Source organism: Phoxinus phoxinus, assembly GCF_949152265.1.
Source record: "Phoxinus phoxinus genome assembly, chromosome: 10".
Classification (NCBI taxonomy): Eukaryota; Metazoa; Chordata; class Actinopteri; order Cypriniformes; family Leuciscidae; genus Phoxinus; species Phoxinus phoxinus.
The window spans coordinates 30,256,448-30,273,953 of record NC_136885.1 but is presented as its reverse complement, the minus strand read 5'-3'; the positions used below and the strand labels follow the sequence as shown (position 1 = coordinate 30,273,953).

Sequence of the window (17,506 nt, the reverse complement as noted above, 5' to 3'; positions counted from 1 at the left end):
CTTTTCAGTAAATATATCTGAACAAAATACACTATCATTCAAAAGTTTGGCTTTGGTATGATTTTTTAATGCATTAGTCTCAAAGCTGCATTTATTTGATCAAAAATACAGAAAATCTGTAATATTTTGAAATATTATTACAATTTTAAATAATCGTTTTCTTTTTGAATATATTTTAAAATGTCATTTATTCCTGTAATGCAAAGCCGAATTTTCTTAAGTCTTGATCCTTCAGAAATCATTTTATTATACTGATTTGATGCTCAAGGTAGCATTTATTATTATTATTATTATCAATTTTGAAAACAGTTGCACTGCTTAATTTTTGTTTAAACTGTGATACTTTTTTTTCTCTTTTCTTTAATTAATAGAAAGTTCAAAAGTACCGCATTTAAAAAAAAACAAATCTTAAAAAAAAAGTATAATCGTGTACAATAAATGATAAATTAAAGTTTAAAACAATATGCGTTCACAGCAAAAGTGAAATAACAAAATGTTAAGACTTGTTTTCAATACGTTTTATGCTTAAAATTAAAATAATAATAAATCAACAATGCAGTACGAAAAATAAACCTAATTCAAAGGGAAAATGAGGGAAAACTTTTCCATCAAAACTAAATATACAAGACATTTTGTTTATTGTAAACTATATCTTGTTTTAAGAGGTTTAGATGTTTGTTCTTAATAGGAAAACAAAACAAATTGCATTGTGTTGTACTGAACTACCAAGGTTCTGAATGGTTATCATATTCATATTCAGTGGTATTTAGAGGGTAGAGTGGTACAGGTGCAAATAATACAATGGTATGATATACACATGAGATGCCAGAGCGCTATTATTCAGGGCTGAGCAGGATGTCCACTAGGCTCCATAGTCTTATAATGGAAAGCAGATAATGAAATGTTCATTTTTAGACTCCCACTTGTATATTTTTATCATTATTCCTCCATGCTTTTCAGCTCTAGACGTGCTGAGCTCTTTGTATACCCCAAGATGCTTTCCATCCCAGCGTATGACTCATCTACTGATAGTTATTCTACTCTAACGGCTGATCCGGCTTTTAGAATGAGCTCAGGAGTGAGTTAAAGGTGTGATATCATGAGAAATCAAATAAAGCAGTTTCCTAGATCTTGTGGGATAAAAAAAAGTTGAAAACATATGGCTTGTTTCTGAACATCTGCAGCTTACTGACATCAGATGAACATGTGACTACCTACATGTCAACAATGCATCGTTGAAAATTCGTTAAGAAAGTCCAGTCACGGTGAGGTAGTTCGGACGAAGCAGTATAGATGCTATATTATTAATGTGTGAAAATGAGGTTGGACATTTTACTTTTTTTAATTGTACTGTTTTATATATTATCAAGCTGTAAAACAACATCATAAAAGTAAAAAATCATAAAAGTAGTCAATATGACTTGTGCACTGTTTTGCTTCACAGCAACACAACATGGAAGCACAGCCATATTCATCACTCATGTTATCTTAAAAAATGATGTATGTATATATATATATATATGTTTATATATATATATATATTTTTTTTTTTTAAGATGACAAAAAATTATGACATGACCTCTTAAACTTACTAAAAAGACTAAAATGAAACAATATTACGTTTTTTCCCTCGCTTTTTCAACAGCAAAACGAATCTGCCTAATGGCATGGGATTGAACTTTGACTCCTGTCCCAGCGAATGTCCCTTTGTGAATCATAGAACCATTCTGACAAATCACAAGGGGTTAATACCGCAGCTCAGGTCTGACTTTAAAAAGTCATCTGAATTACACACCAAATTAGCCCATTGAAAATGAATGCCATCCCACTGTGTGCTGCAGTGCAAGTAGATTAATGTTGCATTGGCTGTGTAAATGGCTTTGTCTCTTACAGCACTGGTGTAAGGTGTTTCTTTCTACATCTCCCGCTGCGTTGACCTTCTAATCCGTTATTAACAAAAGATGCATTTGATTCAGCATCGGCTCTGATCTCCCGGCAGGGTTTAGTTCGTTTGAGGCACTGTTTTTATTTCAGTGACTATTGACGATACTGTGCTTCATATCCTTAATGATTGATGTATTACTGAGAATGTTTTAGACGTCCATTAAAACTTAGTCTTGTATTAGTAGTTTTTGCAAGCAACATCTCAATTGCAGTGATTTCTTTATTTTATAGTAGATGTTTTAGCTGTGCTTTTAAGATGAGCTTTTGTTTCTGTTTCAGGCCCCGTGTTGTCCAAGGAGAGGCAGAAGTCTCACAAGTTTCTGTGTCTGCGAGTGGGCAAGGCCATGAAGAAGACGTTTGTGTCCAACGCCAGCGCCTCAATGCAGCAGTACGCACAGCGGGACCGCAAGCACGAGTACTGGTTTGCCGTTCCCCAGGAGAGGTGAGTCGGACATCTGGACTCAAACTTTAGTCCTGCATAGCTTGTGTGCATTACTGTATATCAAATCTGGTCCATATTACACACACTTAGACAAGAAGAAGCCATTTGACTGACATGTAAAGTGACCAACAATGTTTTTTTGTTTTTTTTCTGTGATGTTTAGGGGTGAGTTTATGTGAAATATGCTGAAGGATATCTATTTTACTTACTGAGACTGCAACAAAATCTTATTTATTTATTTTCATATTTGATTTAATTTCATATTATTAAAGCAAAAAAAAGAAAGAAATGATTTCAAATTTTCACATCTTTTCTGTGAGTAACAAGGTCTCATTTGTTAACATTAGTTAATGCATTAACTAACATGAACTAACAATGAGAAATGTGTTTTTACAGCATTTGTTAATCTTTGTTAGTTAGTTCACAGCGCATTAACTAATATTTACAGATACAACTGAGATTAACATTATCAAAGATTAATAAATGCTGTATTGTTCATTGTTAGTTCTTGTTAACTAACCAAACAAAACCTTATCATAAAGTGTTACCATTATTTTTTACTGCTATTATTATCATTATGAGTTGAAATGTGACCTATTTATGTTTCTCTATGAAATTACAGCATAGTTCAGTTGAAGTCATTTTGCAAGAATTCACTATTATTTTAAATGAGAAATTATGTCAATTTGACTCGGTCTTTTTATGCGATTAGCTCTCTAGTAGTGAAACAGCACTGTCTTTGTCTCATTTCTTCTACTCTGTGATTTCAACACAAGCGCTCAGTGTTCTTCATCCCACTGGAACTTATCACTTTATGAGATGAGTCAGATATTTTTTTGGAAACACTTTCTGAGCTAAATCAGAATGAGAGAGTCAGAATAGATTAGCGTTGAGCGTCTGCATGTTGTGTGGTGTAGTATTGAACAGTCTGTACTCCTGAAGCACTGCAAAGCTCTGTGGCCGAACTGCTGTCTGTTGTTGTCACTGAGACATGGCCCGGCTCGGCTACGTGACCTAGTTGGGTGGCGACCCGGATGATCAGTGTAAAGTATCATGACAATAGTGTGAGAGCAGGGGCAGAGAGACGAGGCTTTGAAGCTCACGCCACTTGTCAGCCGCCTGCCGCATCCTGATGCAAGTCACACTGAGTTTTCCACGGCTTTGTCTATTAAAAGAAAACAAAAGCAAACATGCACTACCATTCAAAACTTATGGGTCAGTAAGATTTTTTTTTTCTTAAAAGAAAGCAGTACTTTTATTCAGCAAAAACGCATTGATAAAAAATATGAATCACTGATCAGAAGTGCCAAAAGATTTCTTATTCAAATAAATGTTGTTCTTTTAGACTTTCTATTCATAAAAGAACACTGGAAATAAGAAATGTCAGATTTCTGAAGGATCATGTGACAGTGAAGACTGGAGGGATGATGCTGAAAATTCAGCTTTGCATCACAGGAATGCATTCCATTTTCAAAAAATATATTATTAAAATATATTCAAGTAGAAAAGTTATTTTAAGTTGTAATAATATTTTGTATTTTGTACAATATACATTGTTACCGTTTACTTTTTACTGTATTTTTGGTTAAATGGTTAAGCATAAGAGACTTTAAAAAAAAATGATCCTACCGACCCCAAACTTTTGAATGATAGTGTATAATATAGATACCTGATTTTTTTAGCAAAATATATTAATACAATAAATGAGGAAAAAGGTGAAATAAAGATTCACAGTATGTCCATTATTTTCTACCCATCCAGAATATCTTGTAAAAACATATTTTTGTCCCGAAACTCCTTAATAAATAAAAGTGGAACACATTTCAATATTTGGATTATTCTGTATTCTACCAGTAAGAATGTAGTTTAAAGGTGCACCAAGTGATTTCTGAGAAATCCGCTGTTGAAAATGTAAATCAGCACCTAAACAATTCATTTTGTGAATATTTTTTAGATCAGTGTTTTCCAACCGCTGTGCCTGTGCTGCGAGTCCGCGACAGGTTGTCAGGTGTGCCGAAATATAATTGGAAGAAGGGTTATAACTTATGATCAGGCAATAGGACCCTTGTTAATATTGGAAAAGCTTTCCAGTGCTGGAGAGACCTGAAAACAGACACAGAACTTGCTTTGTTTCTGCTCGATACATGAGTATCGTTGGTTTCTGTGGTTTTTCACAGAGCCAAGATATGCGAGGTATGTTGTTGAATCACAGCTGATTCATCCATACTTGGTCGTTGCCTGTGTTGCAAAGCGAGTTGTTCTTTTGGGAGCGGTGTGTTTGTTTGGGTGCCGATTTTAAATATCAACAGCGTTTCTCAGTAATCACTTACTGCACCTTTAACATATTTAACAACGTTTAAACCCATTCCACAGAATTCCTCAGATTTTTCCCTAAAATCAGGGCAGAAAAGATTAATCAGATTCTGTCTGACTCGTATACAATTAATAGATGACATGTAGTATCATTTTTAACAATGTATTTGCGGCTGTTTCTCTAGGTCAGACCACCTGTACGTTTTCTTCATCCAGTGGAGCCCTGATGTTTTTGGGGATGGGCTAGGAATCATCAGCCGTGATCCTGGCTTCATCGTGGTAAAGAAAATCGAGGAGTCAGAGGCAAACGAGGAGCAGCAAACCGCAGAAAGTTCAATCAAGGAGTGGGAGGTATGGCCCGTCCAGCTCCAATGTTTGGATTGATATTATATCTGTGATTTATGCCCATGTCTGTATTCTCTATGTTGATATGCACTATATTTGATTCAGATATTTTCTCTTTATTGTATTTGCACTTGTCTTTGTGCCTTTATTGTTTGTTTCTATGTTCCAGGTGTCTGGAAGTGTCTTTATTGTGTTCCCCGCACTTTATACACCTTCATGCACCAGTCATACTTTGTTTGTCAGATCTCCTGTTTTCAATGTTTCTCAGACTGGGCTGTTCTGCACTTGGTCGATAAGTTTCTTGTGAAACCAAGATGCATTGTTCACTGTGAGCTTGCAGCTGGTGTTTTGCATGAGTGTGCAATTGTTTTATTATTATTGTTTTATTTTGTTTTTCAAAAAAGAGGAACATGTATGCAGTTTATGCATGCATGAATCCCTCAGTCAGGTTTAAACGGCATGGTTTAACCCGACTAGAATGAGATACAATCAAATCATGCCTACACTACAGGTGCAAGTGTTGTGTCCTCATGTATTATGCGTGGTGTGGTGGTCCAGCTCAGTTTGGATGTTTTACTGATTGAATAATAGGAAACATTACCGCCTGAGATTTCCCTGCATGTTATTGTGTTCCGGTTGCCGTATTGAAACTAATCTGTGGCACTGAGAAACCGATACTATGACCATGGCAGCATTTAAATTTGACTTTAAATTAATGATGTAGGGAACTAAATAGACTGATTTGTTATTCTAGAACTGGAGGATCTTTGCAAAGCCACATGATCTTTTGATATGAATAAATAAAATTAACTTTCTCTGATCATGGCCACAGGGGTGGCGTGAGTCATGAACTCATCCGTATATTGTGACGGGATACACAGGGGTCAATTGTAACATTTAACAACCTAGTGTTAACAATGTTAAGTGTTAACATTGACACTTAAGTGCAGTTGTTTTTTGTGAGAAATTTTGGATGGCCCGTATATTCCTCTGCAGTCTAAAATTGTGATGTCTGTTCATTTAAACATTGTTTAGCAGTTAAACGTTAACAAGTTGGGGGCATTCATTTAGTCATTTAGCAGACGCTTTTATCCAAAGCGTCATTCAAATATATAATGTTGTTTCCAGAGGATGCACAAAGATCAATCTGGGATAACATGGATCATCAGGCTTTGCTAGTACTCGTGGAATCTGTCTGCTCAAGTGCTGTTGTCATTAAAGCATAAAGAGAGGCATACTTTCCAGCTTTACACTCAATTTGTTATGCTGATGTGATAATATACATAATACAATATACTGTATATATTTGCTGCATGACAGTTACCAGCACTTTGACTATTATTAGTCACAATTTTATTCTATTAATTAATTCATTATTAATACATTAGCTTTAAACATGATTCCTTACAGCTAAAAGAATTTGTATGATTTAATGTTAAAAGTATTCAAGGAAGCTGTTATATTATTACTTTGAGGTGAACTCTTATTTGATAAACAGCGAGTGGATTAGTATAATTTTTAAGTGTTAAATTTGCTGCGGGCGGTTTTAATACTCTGACTTCTCGTGTCATATGTAATATTTCTCAGTGTAAATATTATAATCGTTGGCACACTTGCATATTTCTTATGCATGTTAAGTAGTAACGGTTACTCATGGTTAGGATTTGGGTAAAAGCATGTAGGCCTACTAAATAAATGTACTTACTATGAAACAATATCAGACATCTTGTATTATATTGCCTTAATTTTGCTACTTTGTTGTTACTCAAAACATAGTGAACAGTCCATCATTGTGGGCATCATGCTCAAAAAATGCTTTCTAGATTGGTAAGTGACATTTGAAACATGGACAGAGTGTTGCAGTTATTCTGCTCAAAAAGCAGTTTATTGGTTTAACGAGACGGGGGCTAAATACAGGCATGTTTCGTCTAGCTACAGAACGTGTGTATTTAACTCTAAGTCCTCATCGACAGCATATGTTTTTCATAGTGTCCGTTTGGATCCCTCCGTGTTAAATCATTAATCATTTTACTCTTCTCAAGCATTATTTAAAAATATATATATAATTAGAGGTCGCGTTTAGGGAGGTGCGATTGTCCCTTTAAAAGCACTAAAGTCTTCCGTACACGAGGCGGAACGTATTTTACCAGAGCCAATCAGAGACCGAATTGTTCCGTTTCGTGCGATATCATTGGCTCCCAGAGGTGTCCGTCATTATCTTGTCGTTGTGTTTATGTCTGAATATGGCAAGTTGTCCGTCGGCCGAAGGAAGGCTGATTGTGACAGATAGTGATACCGTGTTCTCTGAGCGGGTGATGGAAGGAAAACCACTGACTCCGAAGTACACTTATGTATGTAAACACAAGTGTGTTGTGTGAATGCGTTTACTGAAGAGTAATGTGTGAGTGGTCTGTTGAATTATTAGCGTATAATGTCGATCTGGCTGAGTTGATTGACGCGGGCTGTCTTCATTGGTTTGTGTTGCTGCTTTTAAAGTCAAAAACAGTATAAAAGTGAGATGTGATAGTCTGCTGCTGTTACTGCTCTTTCATCTGTGATGCTGGAGCTTGTGTGTGTGTGTGTGAATCAGTGGATGTCTCACCTGAGACGAGATGCATTTTTTATGAATGCTCTAGTTTACCTTCCTCCTTGTACATTATTGAGGGTTCTAAAGTGGCAACTTATCGGCTAAAACTTTTATTTACCGTCTTGGAGTAGAATGACTGCTGGCATTATCATTTCTCTTTTACTGTCGATTAACACTGCAAGTCAGCGTGTTACAGGACTTTAAAGGGATAGTTCACCAAAAAAAAAAAAAACTGCCATCATTTATACTTTTCGTCAAGACATTCCAAATTCAAAACCAGTAGCAGCTATGACGACTTCCGTGAAACGCGAAAGAGGAATGTGAACGTCCTCGATGCTCTTTTCTATAATAAGGAAGGTGAATAGGGACTGGACTTTTTAAAGGGATAGTTCACCCAGAAATAAAAAAATGCTGTCATTAATTACTCACCCTCATGTCTTCCAAACCCATAAGGCTTTCATTCATCTTTGGAACACAAATGAATATCTTTTGGATAAAATCTGAGAGCTTTCTGTCCCTCCATAGACAGCCTATAGGCCTACAACTGAAACTTTGACGCTTCAAGAAGTTCATAAAGAGATCGTAAAACATCCATATGAATTGAATTGAGTGATTTAGTCCAAATTTTCTGGAGAGACTTGACTGATTTTTTGAAGCTCAAACGTGCTGCGTAACAGCGATGGATCACAAACGTGCTGCGTAACCAATGAGGTTCATTCTTTTGAGCTTCCGGAAGAGGTTTTTACTTGCGTCATACGATTTTGGTTGAGCTTCTGTATGCGTTAGCAATACTTAATAATTAAAAGTGTAATTCGGTAATTTCTCTCAAATAAATCCTGTCGTCACTGGCGCACAATGAATTCTGGGGTAGGCAAGGCAGCAAAGGATCCAGTTCACAAAACAACAAATCTGATTAGTCTTATTTATGAACTATTTCAACTCAATAATTTGATGTTCCAGTTAACTACTTCAATTAATTACGTAAAAGTATGGCTTCAGAAGACTTTTGTATTGTTTTCTGTTTAATTTATGGACTACATTTATTGCCTTTTTTTTTATCATGTTGGAGCTTGACAGCCCCAGTCCCCATTCACTTTCATAATACTGAGGGTATACAATACAATAGGGTATTGGCTGGGGTATTCCTCAGAAATAATCTTTCTGGTTTGGTATGATGACCTGAGCAGTGGTAAATGACAAAAGTTTAACCTTGCTTCTGGTGAACTATTCTTTCATGTTGTTAGTAGGTCATGCGTTGGATGTTTTATTGAATGTGTCACATAGTTAATAGGTGTGGCAACCAACAAGCTGTTAAATGATGTGACCGGTCAGAATTGACATTTACTGAAGATAACACATCCCGTAAAATTTCAAGGTCAGCATAAGGTGGTATTCTTGCTTGTATGGTATGGTCTATATGACAAGCTATGTAATTTTAGAGCTTTCTAATCAAGTAGTCTATGCTACATTTGAGTTTAAGAATGAGGGTGAGTAAAATAATGACAGAATATTTAGTTCCAGTGGGGACATTGGTTGTTTGTTATTTCTATGTGGCTCTGCTATGGCTTATGTTAGCTGTTATGAATATGATTTTCATATCTGTCTGCAGAGCTTCATGCAAAACAGTTCACACAATCATGCAAAACACTCTCTGTGTTGTCTGCTCACATTTGTGCTGTAGTTTAACCTAGATTTTCAATCTTACACTCATCTCCATGTACCATAAAGACGATCATTCCTGACCGCAGTTTTCAAACTTTAGTAGTTAACATCTTGTATGAAAAGAGTTCCAATCTGCACATTATTGTCCATATTTTGGCCTCATCCTGTTGTCCTGCTCAGCGGTGTGGTTGTGTCCCCGTCTCTGGAGCAGGTAGTCTCATGGACTGAGTACCACTGCCGGATCGATGCGTTAAACAGTGAAGATCTGCGCTCCCTATGCAAACGCCTCCAGGTGCACAAAATCAGTAGAACCCTGCAGATGTAGTTTTAGAGTTTTAGGTTTTGTAGATTGTACTTGCCTTGCTGTGGGTGGCCAGTTTGAGCCTGTGACCAAAACAATGTTTGTGCAGAAAATTCCATAATTTCCTGAAATGTTTTTTTCTATACCAAAGTACTTTAAGTGATTTTTTTTAGATGCACAAATTAAAACTTCATGTCCCTGCAAAATTGCAAAAAAATATTATTAGAACTCACAAATTAAATACAAATTTGAATTATTTAGAATTTTCGCATTATTAGATGCGTAAATTAGCAGCTTTATGTCATTGCTGATCTGCTACATTCCATTTTTGGAGATACCAAGCAGTTGCGTCCCCTTAGAACACACAAACTGATTGAAATTAGGAATTTTCTGGAAGCTGTGCTAGGGAAAGTGGATTGTATTTCCATGTTCAGAATGTTCCGAGGTTCAGACGGGTGTTTGGGTCGAGACCTGCACTGACTGCTGCTCGATCATTTGTTGTAAACAATTTAATGTAATTGAAGCACGGTCGGCGTAACCTGAGTGTGTTCAGGCCACTAGGGAATGTTAACTGTCTGTGGCACTACATTGTAAAATAACACCACTAGTCGCAGACTTTAGAGCAGTGCTTTTCAACTGGCTATTCTTCAGGAACCAGATTTTATATTGAATATCAAGTGGTGATCCAACACAGTACAAAAATTTCTTATAAAAGTAAATTTTATCAGTTCACGTGTTTCCTGGGAATCGAACCCATGACCTCTGCATTGCTAGCACCATGCATACTGTTGCATACTGGAATCCTTATGCTCATATAATGAAGCTTGTTAATGTTACCATGATCTGCATAGGCACAACAGTATGCATAATTATTATAATAACAGGCTAAATAAGGACATTGACAATTTCCACTGGTTGAGAACCACTGACTTTGGGGAAATAATGCACAACAAATCTTTTATACGAAAACAATATCCCATATTGACTCGCCAAAACCTTTCCAGTGAGATTAGATTTGTTGTCTCAGGTTAGTGTGTCCCCTTAGGTTAATATCACCATAGATAGTCAAGTCAAGTCCTGCTCAGGTTGAATTTGCATTTACTTTAACAGCTTTACTTGCACAAATGTTTTGAATACCAAATCCCTACTGTGAGAGTAAATTTAAGGGAAGATCTATAGTCATGCCTTGTTATAGTCTCAGATTTATGTGGCATAAAGCACTAGACGGTTTGCTAATGGTGTCTTCTGTCTTTAGATCACCACAAAAGAGGACGTGAACTCCACACATGGCACGTCCATCACCGCCAGTCTGGAGCCGGAGAGTTTCAAGCCCAACCTGAACGAACCCAGTGACCTTCTGGAGGCTGAGCAGATTGAGAAGGTAAGCGCACAGTGGCTCTGCAGTGAAAGAGCTGCTTTACAGTTTTTCATCGATCCACTGGTCCAAAAATAGACGTCCCTCCCTGCCGTTCACCAGTTATTGATCCTCGACCGGAGGATGGTCTCTCAGACATGTTAACAGACAGATTTATTCACTTGTCATGTTATGGCCAAGGGCATAAAAACGATTGGTTTAAGGAGATGGTTCTTAAGCCAAAAATTATTACTCACCCTCTTGTCATTTAATATATGATTTTCTTTCTTTCATGGAATAGGGGGGAAAAAAATTGCTGAATGTTCATGCTTACTCTTTTCCATTTAAGAAAAACTACTAATACTAATATTAGACCAACGCAGACAGTCACCAGATTACAGCATGCCATGTCATTTCTCAGTCTAATTTTGATTCACCATGTTCAATCGCTGAAAACAAGCTCCAACAGACTCCGACAGGGGTAACACACTTATCCGATAAATCCGACAAAGTATCTGTTGCCGTCTGTCTGTGCAGTGTAAATTGGACTTTAGGGGTAGATGAGGTACAAAGTGCGTATCTTTACAGCGGATATAAGCTGTAATACCCCTAAAGATAAATAAAAAAATCTGTCACTGAATGAAAATAAAAACACCATAAAAATAGTACTTATTACATAATACCAGTAGTATTATGGTGATAATACTACTTCATAAAATGGTCTTTTTTTTTTAAATGACTAAGACAGAATAATCTGTATTCTTCCACGGGTGTGGACAAAATTCTGTATTAAAATATGATTTAAGATTAATGCCGCTGTGCTGCTACAGTGCCAAAAGAAATAGTTTTTTCTCAGTTTTGTAAGCTTGCAGTCAAAATTGAATGCGATGAGATAGAATGGGTGGCACAAAATAATACAAAGACAATGAATAGACTGCATGTCTTTCTATTGCTTTGCATTTGCTGGATGCATGCAAAGAAGCACACAGTGTAGTCTTGATTCATAAACAAATGACTCATTTGAGTTGGTTCTTTTTAAATGAATCATTCAACAAGGAATTGTTGAGTGGGTTCAGAAAATGATTTCTTATACATATGACTTGTTTTCTGAAGCCATACGATTGTATGAGATATTGCTTTGGCAACTAACTAAAATACGATAATTTTAAGTTTAAATAAATTAAAGATATATATAGAAATATTTATAAATTAAAAAAATGACAGTACAGACAAAAATTTAAATTAAAAAGCTGTTTCAAAATATGAATAAATACTATAATAGTATAAATTACTACTTTTAATCATTAAAAAAATAACACTGAAATAGAACAAAATTTAAGTACTTTTTTTTGCTGTTACAACACTCATGTTTTGTTTAACTTTCTTCCAGAAATAAAGCATGATTGTGTTCAGACACTTTTTGACTGCTGTTTAATAAATGTTGCAGTTGTCAGGGACATTTCTGTAGTATTCGTACATGACGGCCTGATCTTTTGATCTGATCTCACTGTGTCATTTACAATGTGTTTTGTTGTGAAGCTTCAGCGGTTTTGTGCTGTTATGAGGTTTAAGTCATTGCGCCCTGCGGCTGCCCGGCTTTCAAATGCATCAGCGCTCTGTGAATGGATCACCTGAGGTGGCCTCTCACAGACCCCTTTATTCAGACGTAGACCATTTTGTTGGTAAATCAAATAAAATTGTGTCATTACGCAGAGTAATTCAATGCTCTCCAAGCGCTGGGAAAGCCTGGAGCCGCCGGAGGACACAGAGACCGCTGGACACAAACATATGTTGAGGAAACGCCTGCCGCCCAGGCGCCTGCCATATGTCCATACATAAATATATATACACACATATACATACAGTGCTGGTCAGAACTATTTGCCCCCTTGGTAAATATGATCAAAGATGGCTGTAAAAAATAACAAAAATTCTCCATACAGAATCTCTCCAGATGCTTCAGATTCCCAGATCCATGTTCGCGCTGCTTCTCTTCAGTTCAGCCCACTCAAATTCTATAGGGTTCAGGTCTGGGGCTGGGATGGCCATTGAAGATGCTTGGACAGATTAAACCAAAAAATCTGCTTTTTTGGCAGCAAACACTTAATATGGGTTTGGTTCATACAGGGATTAAAAAGTACCCCATGTGTAAAATGAAATACTCTGCTGTATCTTTAATGCTGTGGGCCTAATTTTCTGCCAGAGGTCCTGGACATCTTGTTCAGATACATGCATCATGGATTCGATCAAATACCAACAGATAAAAAATCAAAACCTGACACCCTCTGCTAGAAATCTTATAATGGGCCATGTGTGGATCTTCCAACAGGACAGTGATACAAAAACAAACATCAAAATCAAAACAAAAATGGGTCACTGAGCACAAAACCAAGATCTGCAATGGCCATCCCAGTCCCTGACCTGAACCCTATAGAAAATGAGTGGGCTGAACTGAAGAGAAGCGCCAACATGGATCTGGGAATCTGAAGGAGAGATTCTGTATGGAGGAATGGTCTCTGATCTCTGGTCAGGTGTTTTTCAAACTCATCAGGCATTATAGGAGACGACTCAGAGCTGTTATCTTGGGAAAAGGAGGTTGCAAAAAGTATACAAATAATTGTGACCAGAACTGTATATAATATGTTCAGCTTCCCTGTGTCTACTGGTGTGAAAAGGTCAGTGCTACTGTAATTGGGCTGTTAATGTTTCACAGGTTCTGCTCTGATCCTGCACATGTCTTTTATTCGTTCTACATCTTCATGTTGCTGTGTTTGTCATTCGTGTTTTACAACTTTTCTTTTTATCACTTTATTTTTTACTTCCAGATTACAGCAGAAACTATATAAAAATAACAGGAACATTCAGAGCACAGAAACATGTTGTTAGTGCTGTATTTTAAATTTTAAATTAAAAAATGTGTAAATGTATGTACTTTTGTCATTCTTATTAGTATTTTTTTTATTACTATTTAGGTTTCATTTAATTTTATTTGTGTTGGTTTTTATTTCCAGTTAGTGAATTTATTGCTTCAACTTATCAAATATCGATTAGTTGCCAAGGCAACATTTAAAAAATTAAATTTAGCTTAAGTTTGTCATCTTTTATTTTTTACTTTATTTCAGCTTTATTTCAATTAACAACAAAAGTTTTAAATAGTTCTAGTTAACAAAAATGACCCTGGTCAGCAGTGGTTCTTTGCCTCCATGTCATGTATTAAAATAGTTTCATGCACACCTAACCATGCATTATCTTTTTTCCTGTTTTTCATGCAGTTGGCGAAACATCTCCCACCCAGAACCATCGGTTACCACTGGAATCTGACCTTCAGCACATCTAAAAATGGCATGAGCATTAAAACGCTGTACCGGACGATGCAGGATCAGGAATCGCCCATGCTAATGGTTATCAAAGACAGTGACGGACAGGTCAGACTCTTCTCTTTGTCTCAGACCTTAACACAATATTTAAAAAAACACTCAAGCCATTGGTTCTCGTATTTCTGTGACCAGGACTGACGTAAAGATTTTGGTTCAGTGGTTTCCTGATCTAGTCTCTGTGCTCTTGTAGATGTTTGGGGCTTTGGCCTCCCAACCCTTCAAAGTCAGCGAGGGTTTCTACGGCACAGGAGAGACTTTCCTGTTCACCTTCTATCCAGAGTTTGAGGTTTGTGCTCAGTTTATCCATTCATTCTCCTTACAGTCAGAATAAGCTGTCAGTTTGAAATGAATTCTGATTGTGGTTGTCATTTGGCATTTTGATAATCAAAGACTTTATTGCTTGATTTAAACACTGACTAAACTGAACAAGAGGGACCAATTGTGTTTTGTTGTTCTAAAATGCTGTTTCTCTCACTGGCAGGTGTACAAATGGACTGGTGATAATCTGTTCTTCATTAAAGGAGACATGGACTCTTTAGCCTTTGGTGGAGGAAGGTCAGTAACTTTTAATATTTTGAATACTGAATTTCGTTAGAGATGTTTGTGTAAGACCAAAAAAATGTGCATGCAAATGTAAATATTGGGCGTTTGGCCAGCACATTGCAAGCTTATCGTTTCGTTGCACAACACTAAACAAGTTTTTTCTTAACTACAAATCTCAGTATGGGTAAGAATGTGTGTGCCGATAGCTATCTGTAAAAATGTTGAGAATTTAACTTGACAGTAATTGATTTGAAACTGGTCGTAGTAGGTGACCGTTTATGCTAATGCACACTTAAAAACTTTTGAGAATGCAATTCATTCTTACATTATTGTTTACATTATTGTGAAATTGGGGGGTTTGCTAAGATTTTTTTATGTTTTTGAAAGAAGTATCTTATGCTCACCAAGTCTGCATTTATTTGATCAAAAATATATGATTTAAATTTAAAATAACGGCTTTCTATTTAAATATATTTGAATTTAAATTAATTTATTCCTTTGATGCCAAAGCTACATTTTCTGTCACATGATCCTTCAGAAAACATTCTAATATGCTGATTTGCTGCGCAAGAAACATTTATTATTATTGTCAATGTTGTAAACAATTGGTAACTAATATTTTTGTGGGAACCGTGATGGATTTTTATGAATAGAACGTTTTATTTGAAATCTTTTATAACAGTGTACATTTTTATTTTATTTTACTCTCTCTGTTCAATTTAATGGATCCTTGCTGTTTAAAGTGTTAACAGAAACAAAATCTTACTAACCTCAAACTTTTCAGCAGTGGTTATCATTTGCTTCATGACATTTGGAAAGGCAACGACAGATGAAAATGAGCTTGCGTGTACAGTAGCTAGAAGGACTAGTGTCCATGTACTCGTGTAGAGTATGTTTTTGTACAGTAATTAATTTAATTTTTTAGATGATTCCCTCCGTGTCCATTTACATGAAGGTTTTATTTGAGAATGTTTTCTTCTCTTTCAGCGGTGAATTCGGGCTTTGGTTGGACGGGGATCTTTATCACGGCAGGAGTAATTCATGCAAAACCTTCGGGAATCCCATGCTCTCCATGAAGGAGGATTTCTTCGTGCAGGATATTGAGATCTGGTCGTTCGAGTAGCAGCATACAGGGAGGTACCATTGTGTTGTTAGTTGGAAAGAGGAATTGGACACCAGGCAGATCCCAAACCTTACTGCACATCACGCGGCTCCCAGGAAGCCCGTAACGGACGCTACTGTTACCGCGCTTGTCGTATGTTACTCCTGCATTTAATACAGAGCTCTTCTTTGTGCTGTTTAGTATATGTGTTTTGTTCAAGCCGTGTGCAGCGTCAATAACGGACGGGAGGATGTAACAAGGGACCCCCGTGAGCACCTTTAACATCGAGCGGAGATGACGATGAAGACGATGGTGGTGGCGCCACGGGTTTGGGCTGCCCGAGAACTGCCATGGTCCGATTTACCTGAGCTGAAGCGGCAGGAGAACGCTCAAAAGATGATGTTAGCCGATAGGATGTCACTACTGCAACATAGGGATCGATGGGGGGGGGAGGAACAACTACGGGAAAAGAAAAGCAAACAACTGAAAACACATTCCCTTGCTCTCAGAGGAAGAATATGCATTTTTTTGGATCGCGGTGGCGATCCGCGAGAAGACGAGAACACATCCGTAGTTTCTTTTGAGGCGAAATATTCAAGTGTCGTGAAACTCGTAGTCTTTCTGTCGTTCACTATCATAGCACACCATGTCGAAGCACATAATCGGAAACCCCATAGTCGTAATGTTCTGTTCAGTGGGTTTTACGTGTGAGTGTGGCTAACACCGACCCCTCCGCTTCGGAAGGGCCGACTTTTACTGTTCGTAGGCAGAAATGTGTCGCAATAGATTTGTGGAATATGCAAATTCCTGTCCTGTGACCTCAAATAATCCAAACGGGGCACTTTTGTTTTCCCTGTTTCTCTTTCTAAGAGACCTTTTACGTCTTGACGGATTAATTGCTTTTCTGGGTATCATTTGAAAAGCCTGAGACGTGGTTTAATTGTTTTTCATGAATATAATGACAATTCTTTATTTATGTATATGATTATATATATATACATAAATTCATATATATATATATAATATAAATATATATATATATATATATATAATGATATATATATATTGCTGTTAAGTGTGACAGTGATCTTTTTTGTGCTGATATCTCAGCTGTTACTAATATAATGTATATTACCCTGTAAATTAATGTTAAAATAGTAGATTTGTTCCTATATATAAATATATATATATATATAAATGAATATACAGTGTGTGGATTGGTGGGTTGCTTCTCGCACTTTATTAATCTAGTTTCAAGCCAGGTTCTTCAGGCCTCATTAGCAGTAGCAGTACAGTATATATTTTTGTTTGTCTTTTAGATCATAGAGTAAATGAATCGTTTATAAAGAGCTTGCTGCTACTGTGGAGAGGAAAAGCCCCGGACGGGCGTCTCAGCGGTCGAGCACAGGGTCGAATCTGACGGACTCTCTTCTTCTCACGTGTCCTGTCCCAGAGTTTTTTTGTTTGGTTTTTGTCAGGTTTTTTTCGTTCTTTCCGGTGTCTAGATTGACTGTGCACACGACGAGAGGAGCACAA

General features: G+C 36.8%; 1 protein-coding gene across 6 annotated transcripts in view; it reads left to right on the top strand.

Moving 5' to 3' along the window:
• Window positions 1-16,435, top strand: part of oxr1a (oxidation resistance 1a) — a 144,964-nt gene extending 128,529 nt beyond the window's left edge. For 3 of the 6 annotated variants that reach the window (XM_079626932.1, XM_079626935.1, XM_079626934.1), the window contains 8 exons: window positions 2,224-2,386; window positions 4,885-5,050; window positions 9,505-9,585; window positions 10,850-10,975; window positions 14,221-14,373; window positions 14,516-14,611; window positions 14,807-14,880; window positions 15,856-16,130. In XM_079626932.1, coding sequence (XP_079483058.1) covers window positions 2,224-2,386; window positions 4,885-5,050; window positions 9,505-9,585; window positions 10,850-10,975; window positions 14,221-14,373; window positions 14,516-14,611; window positions 14,807-14,880; window positions 15,856-15,991 — 995 coding nt within the window. In that variant the 3' untranslated portion in view covers window positions 15,992-16,130. Of the gene's footprint in view, window positions 1-2,223; window positions 2,387-4,884; window positions 5,051-9,504; window positions 9,586-10,849; window positions 10,976-14,220; window positions 14,374-14,515; window positions 14,612-14,806; window positions 14,881-15,855 lie in introns of all 6 variants that reach the window. The other 3 variants (XM_079626937.1, XM_079626936.1, XM_079626933.1) reach the window with 2 other exon arrangements.
• Window positions 16,436-17,506: the final 1,071 nt, after the last annotated feature.